Source organism: Oncorhynchus tshawytscha, linkage group LG26 (genome assembly GCF_018296145.1).
Source record: "Oncorhynchus tshawytscha isolate Ot180627B linkage group LG26, Otsh_v2.0, whole genome shotgun sequence".
NCBI lineage: Eukaryota > Metazoa > Chordata > Actinopteri > Salmoniformes > Salmonidae > Oncorhynchus > Oncorhynchus tshawytscha.
In genome coordinates this window covers 22,659,566-22,673,041 of record NC_056454.1, presented here as the reverse complement: position 1 = coordinate 22,673,041, position 13,476 = coordinate 22,659,566, and the positions used below count along the sequence as shown (strand labels likewise).

At 45.0% G+C, this 13,476-nt stretch overlaps 1 protein-coding gene across 1 annotated transcript in view; it reads left to right on the top strand.

The window, feature by feature from the left end:
- The first annotated feature begins 8,419 nt into the window (after nt 1–8,419).
- Nucleotides 8,420–13,476, top strand: part of LOC112225020 (interleukin-1 receptor accessory protein-like 1-B) — a 173,932-nt gene continuing 168,875 nt past the window's right edge. The window contains exon 1 of the mRNA XM_042306867.1: nt 8,420–8,601. Within this exon, the coding sequence (XP_042162801.1) occupies nt 8,431–8,601 (171 nt within the window). The 5' untranslated portion in view covers nt 8,420–8,430. The remainder of the gene's footprint in view (nt 8,602–13,476) is intronic.

The following is a 13,476-nucleotide window of genomic DNA, read 5'->3' as shown; positions in this document are numbered from 1 at the left end:
AGGATATATGAATGAGTGATGGTACAGAGCAGCATAGGCAAGATACAGTAGATGATATCGAGTACAGTATATACATATGAGATAAGTATGTAAACCAAGTGGCATAGTTAAAGTGGCTAGTGATACATGTATTACATAAGGATGCAGTCGATGATATAGAGTACAGTATCAACGTATGCATATGAGATGAACAATGTAGGGTAAGTAACATTATATAAGGTAGCATTGTTTAAAGTGGCTAGTGATATATTTACATCATTTCCCATCAATTCCCATGATTAAAGTGGCTGGAGTAGAGTCAGTGTCATTGACAGTGTGTTGGCAGTAGCCACTCAATGTTAGTGGTGGCTGTTTAACAGTCTGATGGCCTTGAGATAGAAGCTGTTTTTCAGTCTCTCGGTCCCAGCTTTGATGCACCTGTACTGACCTCGCCTTCTGGATGACAGCGGGGTGAACAGGCAGTGGCTCGGGTGGTTGATGTCCTTGATGATCTTTATGGCCTTCCTGTAGCATCGGGTGGTGTAGGTGTCCTGGAGGGCAGGTAGTTTGCCCCCGGTGATGCGTTGTGCAGACCTCACTACCCTCTGGAGAGCCTTACGGTTGAGGGCGGTGCAGTTGCCATACCAGGCGGTGATACAGCCCGCCAGGATGCTCTCGATTGTGCATCTGTAGAAGTTTGTGAGTGCTTTTGGTGACAAGCCGAATTTCTTCAGCCTCCTGAGGTTGAAGAGGCGCTGCTGCGCCTTCCTCACGATGCATTGAGTTGGAGCGTGCATGGCCACGCAGTCGTGGGTGAACAGGGAGTACAGGAGGGGGCTCAGAACGCACCCTTGTGGGGCCCCAGTGTTGAGGATCAGCGGGGAGGAGATGTTGTTGCCTACCCTCACCACCTGGGGGCGGCCCGTCAGGAAGTCCAGTACCCAGTTGCACAGGGCGGGGTCGAGACCCAGGGTCTCGAGCTTGATGACGAGCTTGGAGGGTACTATGGTGTTGAATGCCGAGCTGTAGTCGATGAACAGCATTCTCACATAGGTATTCCTCTTGTCCAGATGGGTTAGGGCAGTGTGCAGTGTGGTTGAGATTGCATCGTCTGTGGACCTATTTGGGCGGTAAGCAAATTGGAGTGGGTCAAGGGTGTCAGGTAGGGTGGAGGTGATATGGTCCTGACTAGTCTCTCAAAGCACTTCATGATGACGGATGTGAGTGCTACGGGCGGTAGTCGTTTAGCTCAGTTACCTTAGCTTTCTTGGGAACAGGAACAATGGTGGCCCTCTTGAAGCATGTGGGAACAGCAGACTGGTATAGGGATTGGTTGAATATGTCCGTAAACACACCGGCCAGCTGGTCTGCGCATGCTCTGAGGGCGCGGCTGGGGATGCCGTCTGGGCCTGCAGCCTTGCGAGGGTTAACACGTTTAAATGTCTTACTCACTTCGGCTGCAGTGAAGGAGAGACCGCATGATTCCGTTGCAGGCCGTGTCAGTGGCACTGTATTGTCCTCAAAGCGGGCAAAAAGTTATTTAGTCTGCCTGGGAGCAAGACATCCTGGTCCGTGACTGGGCTGGGTTTCTTCCTGTAGTCCGTGATTGACTGTAGACCCTGCCACATACCTCTTGTGTCTGAGCCGTTGAATTGAGATTCTACTTTGTCTCTGTACTGGCGCTTAGCTTGTTTGATAGCCTTGCGGAGGGAATAGCTGCACTGTTTGTATTCAGTCATGTTACCAGACACCTTGCCCTGATTAAAAGCAGTGGTTCGTGCCTTCAGTTTCACACGAATGCTGCCATCAATCCACGGTTTCTGGTTAGGGAATGTTTTAATCGTTGCTATGGGAACGACATCTTCAACGCACGTTCTAATGAACTCGCACACCGTATCAGCGTATTCGTCAATGTTGTTGTCTGACGCAATACGAAACATCTCCCAGTCCACGTGATGGAAGCAGTCTTGGAGTGTGGAGTCAGCTTGGTCGGACCAGCGTTGGACAGACCTCAGCGTGGGAGCTTCTTGTTTTAGTTTCTGTCTGTAGGCAGGGATCAACAAAATGGAGTCGTGGTCAGCTTTTCCAAAAGGGGGGCGGGGCAGGGCCTTATATGCGTCGCGGAAGTTAGAGTAACAATGATCCAGGGTCTTTCCACCCCTGGTTGCGCAATCAATATGCTGATAAAATTTAGGGAGTCTTGTTTTCAGATTAGCCTTGTTAAAATCCCCAGCTACAATGAATGCAGCCTCCGGATAAATTGTTTCCAGTTTGCAGAGAGTTAAATAAAGTTCGTTCAGAGCCATCGATGTGTCTGCTTGGGGGGATATATACGGCTGTGATTATAATCGAAGAGAATTCTCTTGGTAGATAATGCGGTCTACATTTGATTGTGAGGAATTCTAAATCAGGTGAACAGAAGGATTTGAGTTCCTGTATGTTTCCTTCATCACACCATGTCACGTTGGCCATAAGGCATACGCCCCCGCCGTCTTCTTACCAGAGAGATGTTTGTTTCTGTCGGCGCGATGCATGGAGAAACCCGCTGGCTGCACCGCTTCGGATTGCGTCTCTCCAGTTAGCCATGTTTCCGTGAAGCAGAGAACGTTACATTCTCTGATGTCCCTCTGGAATGCTACCCTTGCTCGGATTTCATCAACCTTGTTGTCAAGAGACTGGACATTGGCAAGAAGAATGCTGGGGAGTGGTGCACGATGTGCCCGTCTCCGGAGTCTGACCAGAAGACCGCTTCGTTTCCCTCTTTTTCTGAGTCGTTTTTTTTTTTTTTTGGTCGCTGCATGTGATCCACTCGGTTACACTGGTTGTAAGGCAGAACTCAGGATCCGCATCGCGAAAAACATATTCTTGGTCGTACTGATGGTGAGTTGACGCTGATCTTATATTCAGTAGTTCTTCTCGGGTGTATGTAAAGAAACCTAAGATGACCTGGGGTACTAGTGTAAGAAATAACACGTAAAAAAACAAAAAACTGCATAGTTTCCTAGGAACGCGAAGCGAGGCGGCCATCTCTGTCGGCGCCGGAAGTAACTCCCGGAAGTAAACTAATCAATCTAAGAATATCACTACAGCGCTATTCATCCTTGAGGCTGATTTGATGCTATCATACCCAATGATAGCACCCACAGCCAAGCTACATTCTTCCACTGAACACCCGGCCGCAGCAGGAATCTTTACTCCATGCCTCCGACTAAGTTTTTCAAAGTCTTCATTTCCCGAGTGGCCATAGCAACCAGCTCCACCCGCTGGTTGTGCCCTCGCGAAAAACCAACCTCAAAGCAAAGATCCCACCACCCCTATACGTGCTTATTGATAGTTTAAACAAGATACCCTTAAAACAACTAAACTAATCAATATATATATATATACATACCAAACCCCAATAGAGTGAAAAGAAATTCCATTCGCACTCACAATCACTCCTGCTTGACGACTCACTCCCAGCATGCACTCCCAGCATGCACTCCAATGAGAAAGAGAGAGAGAGAGAGAGAGAGAGAGAGAGGCGGAGAGAGAGGCAGAGAGAGAGAGAGACAGAGAGAGAGACAGAGAGAGAGACAGAGAGAGAGACAGAGAGAGAGGCAGAGAGAGGCACAGAGAGAGACAGAGAGAGAGAGACAGAGAGAGAGAGACAGAGAGAGAGAGACAGAGAGAGAGAGACAGAGAGAGAGACAGAGAGGCAGAGAGAGAGAGACAGAGAGGCAGAGAGAGAGAGACAGAGAGGCAGAGAGACAGAGAGAGAGACAGAGAGGCAGAGAGACAGAGAGAGAGAGACAGAGAGAGAGAGAGACAGAGAGAGAGAGACAGAGAGAGACAGAGAGAGGCACAGAGAGAGACAGAGAGACAGAGAGAGAGACAGAGAGGAGTCCACTGCTGCTTGTACAGTCAATATCCCCACATTACAGCATTTGTTTTTGTCTCCTGGTTTTTCTCAGTGATTGCTGATCGTATTGTTGAAATCTAGTCATATTTTCAACCATTCACTTGAAGTTTGACTGGTTATTATGATCTGTTTGGAGGGTGTAGATAGTCTTACGGTATTGTGGTGCATTGGAGGATGCTGCTACATTGAGTTGGCTATATCTAAATATAGATCAATCCTTCACTGGAGAAAGTACAGCTTAGCATTGAAACCCTCCAGATGTTTTCCTCTGAAGGAGATATGGTGTGTGTGTGTGTGTGTGTGTGTGTGTGTGTGTGTGTGTGTGTGTGTGTGTGTGTGTGTGTGTGTGTGTGTGTGTGTGTGTGTGTGTGTGTGTGTGTGTGTGTGTGTGTGTGTGTGTGTGTGTGTGTGTGTGTGTGTGTGTGTGTGTGTGTGTTGGTCGCTTTTCTCCTTTGCTGTCTGGAATCAAATTTTTCCCATCAGTGTATGTGTGAAGGTGACTTAATCTACATAACAATCTCTCCTTGTTTCTGTTTCTCTCTCTACCCCCTCTCTCTATCTCTCTCCTTGTTTCTGTTTCTCTCTCTACCCCCCTCTCTCTATCTCTCTCCTTGTTTCTGTTTCTCTCTCTACCCCCTCTCTCTATCTCTCTCCTTGTTTCTGTTTCTCTCTCTACCCCCTCTCTCTATCTCGCTTCCTCTCTCTCCCCCTCTCTCTCTATCTCTCTCCTTGTTTCTGTTTCTCTCTCTACCCCCTCTCTCTATCTCTCTCCTTGTTTCTGTTTCTCTCTCTACCCCCTCTCTCTATCTCGCTTCCTCTCTCTCCCCCTCTCTCTTTCTCTCTCCTTGTTTCTGTTTCTCTCTCTACCCCCTCTCTCTATCTCGCTTCCTCTCTCTCCCCTCTCTCTTTCTCTCTCCTTGTTTCTGTTTCTCTCTCTACCCCCTCTCTCTATCTCTCTCCTTGTTTCTGTTTCTCTCTCTACCCCCTCTCTCTATCTCTCTCCTTGTTTCTGTTTCTCTCTCTACCCCCTCTCTCTATCTCTCTCCTTGTTTCTGTTTCTCTCTCTACCCCCTCTCTCTATCTCGCTTCCTCTCTCTCCCCCTCTCTCTATCTCTCTCCTTGTTTCTGTTTCTCTCTCTACCCCCTCTCTCTATCTCTCTCCTTGTTTCTGTTTCTCTCTCTACCCCCTCTCTCTATCTCGCTTCCTCTCTCTCCCCCTCTCTCTTTCTCTCTCCTTGTTTCTGTTTCTCTCTCTACCCCCTCTCTCTATCTCGCTTCCTCTCTCTCCCCCTCTCTCTATCTCTCTCCTTGTTTCTGTTTCTCTCTCTACCCCCTCTCTCTATCTCTCTCCTTGTTTCTGTTTCTCTCTCTACCCCCTCTCTCTATCTCGCTTCCTCTCTCTCCCCCTCTCTTTCTCTCTCCTTGTTTCTGTTTCTCTCTCTACCCCCTCTCTCTATCTCGCTTCCTCTCTCTCCCCCTCTCTCTTTCTCTCTCCTTGTTTCTGTTTCTCTCTCTACCCCCTCTCTCTATCTCGCTTCCTCTCTCTCCCCCTCTCTCTTTCTCTCTCCTTGTTTCTGTTTCTCTCTCTACCCCCTCTCTCTATCTCGCTTCCTCTCTCTCCCCCTCTCTTTCTCTCTCCTTGTTTCTGTTTCTCTCTCTACCCCCTCTCTCTATCTCGCTTCCTCTCTCTCCCCCTCTCTTTCTCTCTCCTTGTTTCTGTTTCTCTCTCTACCCCCTCTCTCTATCTCGCTTCCTCTCTCTCCCCTCTCTCTATCTCTCTCCTTGTTTCTGTTTCTCTCTCTACCCCCTCTCTCTATCTCGCTTCCTCTCTCTCCCCCTCTCTCTTTCTCTCTCCTTGTTTCTCTTTCTCTCTCTACCCCCTCTCTCTATCTCGCTTCCTCTCTCTCCCCCTCTCTCTTTCTCTCTCCTTGTTTCTGTTTCTCTCTCTACCCCCTCTCTATAGCTCTTCCTCTTTCTCTCTCCTTGTTTCTGTTTCTCCCTCTCCCCCTCTCTCTCTCTCTTCCTCACTCTCTCCCTCTCTTTCTCTCTCCTTGTTTCTGTTTCTCCCTCTCCCCTCTCTCCATCCCCACTTAATGTAAATGTAAAGCTGTCAACTCCAGTGTTTTCTCTCCTCTAAACAATCTCCCTCCACCTCTGTAGTCCATGCACGTGTCTCCCACTGAATGAATTCACCACCTCTCAAATGAGCCTGTATCTCTCAGTGGTCTGCTTGTGTGTTTTCCTGTTGTGATTACTCTGAGAACGAACATATGTGAGGGATTCTAATGTGTGGGGAATGGAAGCTAACGTGAGTTGGAGACTAAAGCTTGCTGTGTTGGAGTGAAACAGTTTTTGAAAGTTTGGACGAATTGTCGACCCCTGACTGTCCATCAATCAAACACCACAAAAAATGTCCCACGATCCCGCAGTGATCCCCTAGTTTCAATATTTAACAAGTACCCTCATTGGTTCCCCTGGGACTCCATCCATCTGATTGGCTCAGGTGTCCCCTCCGCTACGAGGTCATCTCTGATAATCTCCCTCATCATGTCAACATTTACACCTCAGAAACTCTTAGGCGGTGTACATGTGTGTGTGTGTACGTGTACGTGTGTGAATATGCATTTATGCACATGTGCATGTGTGTTTAGGCGAAATAAAAACACAACATTTTAAATAACACTGTCATTGCATTATCTAACATCTGGTTACGGTTTCCAGTCCAATTCTACTTGACCTATTCTCAGTTTGCTCCGTACCACAGTACGAGAGCCTTCCAGCCAGCCTGTTGGCTATACCTCTAGTAGCCTGGTGCAGTGTCTGACAGCCTCAGCTGTGTGTGTTTTATGGTCTGGAGGTCAGGTGTTTCTATGGGAGAGGGGATTCTCTTATTACTTCCATAACTTGACTCTATAATATGAAAGCCTGTCATGTAGCCTGAAAGGAAGCATCTGGCCAGCAGTAAAGTTAATGTAACGAAATGAAGCCCCATATGCTACACAGGTCACACAAGGCAGAGAGATGGGGGTGATGGTGGTGGGAATGGCAACAAGTGCTCAGCATATGTGGGAACTCCTTCAAGACTGTTGGAAAAGTATTCCAGGTGAAGTTGGTTGAGAGAATGCCAAGAGTGTACAAAGGTGTCATCAAGTCAAAGGTTGGCTACTTTGAAGAATCTCGAAAATAAAATATATTTTTATTTGTTGAACACTTTTTTGATTACTACATGATTCCATATGTGTTATTTCATAGTTTTGATGTCTTCATTATTCTTCTACAATGTAGAAATGTAGTACAAATAAAGAAAAACCCTGGAATGAGTAGCTGTGTACAAACTTTTGACTGGTACTGTATGTCTGAAGTGATGACATCACTTCCATCCGCTACAGACAATGAGCCCATGTTTCAGTTATGGCACTGGCTTCCTCAAATGACTCATATTGAAGGAAAGTAGACGAGAAAATGAAACCATTTCACTGTATTTAGATCCAGCCTTCAGCATTTGACTGTATTTAGACCCAGCCTTCAGCATTTGACTGTATTTAGGCCCAGCCTTCAGCATTTGACTGTATTTAGGCCCAGCCTTCAGCATTTGACTGTATTTAGGCCCAGCCTTCAGCATTTGACTGTATTTAGGCCCAGCCTTCAGCTTTTGACTGTATTTAGACCCAGCCTTCAGCATTTGACTGTATTTAGGCCCAGCCTTCAGCTTTTCACTGTATTTAGATCCAGCCTTCAGCATTTGACTGTATTTAGGCCCAGCCTTCAGCTTTTGACTGTATTTAGACCCAGCCTTCAGCATTTGACTGTATTTAGGCCCAGCCATAAGCATTTGACTGTATTTAGGCCCAGCCTTCAGCATTTGACTGTATTTAGGCCCAGCCTTCAGCTTTTGACTGTATTTAGACCCAGCCTTCAGCTTTTGACTGTATTTAGACCCAGCCTTCAGCATTTGACTGTATTTAGGCCCAGCCTTCAGCATTTCAATGCCACAGGCTTGCTCCTGTGCTGTCAGAGGGCTATTACATCACTGTGATGACTAAGCAAGTTCTTCCACTCCTTCCATCCTCTGTGTGTGTGTGTGTGTGTGTGTGTGTGTGTGTGTGTGTGTGTGTGTGTGTGTGTGTGTGTGTGTGTGTGTGTGTGTGTGTGTGTGTGTGTGTGTGTGTGTGTGTGTGTGTGTGTGTGTGTGTGTGTGTGTCTGTGTGTGTGTTTTGTCATTAGTATTCCCAGGGCAGGCTTGCATGGCCCTCCATTAATTCAATAGTGGTCGTGAGCCTGAGTCATTGGTTCAGTAAGCTGATGAACACGTCGTTAGCACTATCTCTGACAATGTGTGTGTTGCATGTTTTGCCTGTCTTTGTGTGCGTGTGTGAGGAATGAGGACATGGGAAGAGGGAGTAAAACGTATAGTCAGAGAGAGAAAAAAGAAAGCTAATGTAAATCAGGAATAGGAAGAGTTGTTTTGACTATGCATTTTCTCTAATAGTCTGAATCTTGTCAGTGACCTGTTGGTTGTGCTGGTATCTTCCAGGAATTCAACCTACTGTATGAAGGTGTCCATGTCTCTCCACGTGGCTGAGAACGACACAGACCTCTGCTACAACTCTGACATGAGACATATGGAGAAGGCCGAACTCAGCAAGAGCAAAGACATCACCTGTCCAGACATAGAGGACTACATAGAACCTGGGAAAGACCCTCATATCATCTGGTTTAAGGTGAGAGACGTGTGTGTGTGTGTGTGTGTGTGTCTGATTTTACTTGGTGAAGATGGTGCCTCATGGCTTTGTTTTCAGATCACTTCCTGGTTGTTTCTATGGAATGGGAAAGCTATGTCCGTGGGAGCCTGAGACTGGGTCAGATTATGCATGTGGGATTTGTTAATAATAGGAGCATTACACGACACCTGTCTGCAGTGCACCAGTATCAGTGTAGAGGTCATCTTAGGAGAAACACACAGTACATGAATACAGAGACAGAGACGGGATTCATTATTCACACACTGATGAGGGGAGAACCTTTTCATATTATAGTTCACTTTGCCCTACGGAAAAGTAGGAGAACAGAGGAGAGAGAGAGAGAAATGAAACAACAAATGTAAACAAAAATAAATACATAACATATACATTCAACTTATTTCATCAGCAAAAAATAATTTCCCCTCCTCTACAAAACAAAGTGCTCCTTCGTAGGCCCACTTCTCCTCAAATAATAGGAGATCTTTTACAGCTGAAAAGAACTCAAAATCTACTTTTATTCTTGCTTTCACTAATCCTTTAAAAACACATCTTACATCCTGCCCATATCCCGTTTCTATCTTATGTTTCCTACTCAGAAAAATTGACATCTTAGCTTGTCCCAAAATAAAATTTAACATTTGACATTTTCTTTTCTGTTGTTTACTATATTGAAACCCCAAAATAAACACAGTGTTATTGAAAAACTCCCCTACAGCTTTAAACAAAGATTCCAGTATTTCCAGAGGTTTTATCCTCTCACACTCCATAAAACAGTGAAAAATGGTTTCTCTTATATTACAAAAAGGACATCCATCTCTAACATCTGAGTTAATAACAGATACAAAAGCATTAACTGCAATGATGCCATGTAAAACCCTCCATTGCATATCACCAGTACCCTTTTGTAACGGTGGCTTGTTCAGTGCTCTCCATGCTGGCTTTACCTTGTCATCAATGCCCAATTTTACCCTCCATGGAGTGTCTTTTCTATTTTTCAATTTATCTTTATTCAACACCTTGACACACCCCTATACAAGTCCTTCCCATTCACCTCATTCAAACCCACCTCCTCCAACCCTCTCAAATCCAGCAATAACGCCTTTCTTTCTGACTCTGGGATATTTGGTGTAATCCCTAGTTTTGGAAATGAAACATCTTCATCTTGCACCTTCTTCTTGTGGCTACTAAGCATACCCCATTCTTCCGCTGACAGAGCCTTCCTACAGCTCCCCAGCATTTGTCCGACAATCCTTTCCGACCTCATCCCCAAATGTTCTGCCACCCGTCTTCCATCCATTAAGGCGGGCCCAGCCATGGCCATTAACTGTCTTAAGGTGATGATTTTCCCCTTCACCAGAATCTTGGAGAAATGTGGAACAGCTGCAGTTGTACAATCCAGTCTTGCCCCATACACCAGAAGTTCCTCCAACAGCCAATGCACTGACTCCGCTGAAGTTCGTCTGGACACCTTCATTATGCTCCACACTCTGAGAAGGCCTCTGTAAAACGGAGGTACTCCCTCCCTAGAAATCTGGCTACTATCAACCAGAAAAAAAGCCTTCTTTAAACCTAATCCTCCAACCCGCTGTAATATAAGACCTGCCACCCCTCTCCACACCACATTTTCCGGTCCATAAAGCAACCTTTGAATAAACTGAAACCGGAAAGCAGCAGCCCTACTAGCAAGATGTACAAGACCTTGTCCCCCCTCCTCTTTTGACAAATACAAAACACTTTGTGGAACCCAGTGATATTTATCCCAAAAGAAATCCACAATAATTGCCTGTATCTTAGCCAGAAGGCCAGATGGTGGTTCTAAAACTGACAACCGATGCCACAGTGCAGAGGCAATCACATTGTTAACTATAATAGTGCGCCCCCTATATGACATACGAGATAATAACCACCGCCATCTCCTCATCCTCCCTTCCACCATTTCAACCACCCCACTCCAATTTTTTCCATAGTCCCCTCATCTCCTAGGTACACTCCAAGATACTTAAAACCTCCCTTACACCATTCTAGCCCCCCTGGCAAAGCCATGATCCCTCCAGACCATTCTCCAATCTGTAAAGCACAACTCTTTTCCCAATTTACCTTTACAGAGGATATTCCCCTAAAACGATCAACCATTAGACTCAAGCTATCCACCTCCGCTTGATTTTTCACTAACACAACTACATCATCAGCATAGGCTGAGAGACGAATAGGAGGAATATCCTCTGAAAGGCACACCCCTGCAATGCGACTTCTAATGCTATTTAGTTGTGGCTCTAGAGCAATGGCATATAACATCCCTGACATAGAACATCCCTGCCTAATACCTCTACACACTTTAAAAGGAGCACTCAAACCACCGTTAACTTTCAATACACTTTCAATGTCACCATATATCACCTTTATCATGGCAATAAAACCAGAGCTGAACCCAAACGCCTCAAACGTGTGCCATAAATATTGATGTTCAACTCGGTCAAATGCCTTTTCCTGATCAATTGAAATTAGACCAGCATCCAACCCAATACCCCTAGAGACGTCCAAAAAATCACGAATCAGAGAAATGTTATCCCCTATCTGCCTGCCAGGAACACAGTAGGACTGATCCGTATGTATGATTTGCCCCATCACCTCCCTCAGCCTGTTGGACAAAGCCTTTGACAATATCTTATAATCAGTGCACAATAAAGCCACCGGCCTCCAGTTCTTCACCTCCCTCGGGTCACCCTTTTTGGGCAGTAGGGTGAGGACAGCCCTTCTGCAGCTTATTGGTAGTAACCCTCCGGTTAAACTATCATTAGCTACTTCTAACCAATCCTCTCCCAACATAGCCCAAAAAGACTTAAAAAGTCAACGGGAAGCCCATCAATGCCTGGTGCCCTTCCATTTTCCATGCCTTTTAATGCAGTGTATAAATCCTGCAAAGACAATGGTTGCTCAAGCTCAACCTGAGCTTCTGCAGCCACCTTTGGGAGCCCATCAAAGAACTGCTGTGTCACTGTTTTGTCCTCTTTGTACTCACACTTGTAGAGCTCAGCATAGAACTCTACTGCCCTCTTTCTAATTTCACTAGGGCTAGTGAGCTCTTGTCCAACAGCTGATTTGAGACAATGAATAATTTTTCTTTGTCCATTATTTTTCTCTAAACCAAAGAAAAATTTGGATGAGGCATCCATTTCAGATATTCCCTGAAATTTACTTCTCACCAGTGCCCCCTGTGCTCTGATACCCAGCAGGTCTGCCAATGCAGCTTTTCTCCTCTTGAGGACCTGAGTATGGCCTCGATCTCCTGTGGTCTCAACCAACGTCATGAGTTCCACTATTTCAATCTCTAGGGCTTTCATTGATCTGGTGATATCCTTGGTGACATTCCTCGTGTATTGATTACAAAATTGTTGAATCTGGATTTTCCCTATATCCCACCATTGTTGAAGGGATACAAAACTGGCCTTTTGAGACCTCCACCTCTCCCCAAAAAAACTGAAACAGTTCCTGAAGTGCGCATCACTCAATAAAGTTATATTAAAATGCCAGTATGCGCTTTTGGGTTTTACATCGTTAATGAACACCACCTCTGTTATTAAACAATGATCAGAAAATCCCACTGGAGTTATCACACTTGATTTACAGACCTGAGATTGATGCTCAAAAACATAAAACCTATCTAACCTGGCCATAGAGATGATGTTCTCTCTCACATGCGCCCACGTGTACTGCCTTGTTCCTCCATGTTGACTCCGCCAAATATCACACAATTCATTTGTTACAATGAGGCGTTTTAAAAACATCCTTGAGGCTATATAAGGTTCTTGGTGATTTCTATCTAAATCACTAACTGTGCAGTTAAAATCCCCAGCAATAAACAAATAATCTTCTTTGTTACATTTCTCAATGGTATTTGATAATGTCTCTAAAAAACATACCCTCTCAACTGTTACCAATGGGGCATATACATTTATCAGACACATAGTGATGTTTTCATACCTTGCTCTAACTTTTAATAACCTCCCCTCAACTATCTCTTCAACCTCATATGACAAAGGCAAAAACCCTTTTGAGAACAAGATAACCACACCCCCACTTTTTGAGTTTTTATGACTACACACCACTGTCCCCCCCCACTCCTGTTGCCACATAACTTCATTTTCCAAATTACTATGAGTTTCTTGTAGAAAAATTATATCACTTCCCTTTCCCTAATTAACTCATACACCATGGCTCTTTTTTAACATCTCTTGCCCCATTTACATTTAAAGAAGAGATCTTAAAACTGCTCATGGATTTAAAAAAATATACAGAGGAAGATACAGCTACCACATCTCTTTACAGAATTAAAACTGCAACTGAACTCTTTCATTTTCTTTAGAATTTACATCACTCATCACTCTCGTGACCACTTTCTTGAGTCTAGCAATTTCAGGGCTTTTCAAACTTCCCCCTGTAATTTTTGACATCAGAAACTTTGCTGATTCAATAAACAATTCACGTTCAGGGAAAAAAATCAGTTACATTGTAATCCTGCATATATTTCTTCCCTTTTGTCAACTTCAGAAATTGACGTATCCTCTCGATCCCATACCTCCCTTCCACCCCATTTATCTCACTATATTGTTGTGACGCATCAGATGACTCACTCTCGCTATCCTCCCCAGAAGAATACTCCACCATCTCTACAACTTGTTCATCTTCAGCTGATTTATCACTCTCTACCTTTCTCTTAGAATTAGACCCTTCACCACCCCTTAAATTCTTCCTTTTACTCCTCGGTATTTTGAAAACATCCGCTTCCTTTTCCGTTATTTCAATCTCCTCTTGACTTCCAATTTCATTTTCCAGCACCACCTCAGCGACGGCAGT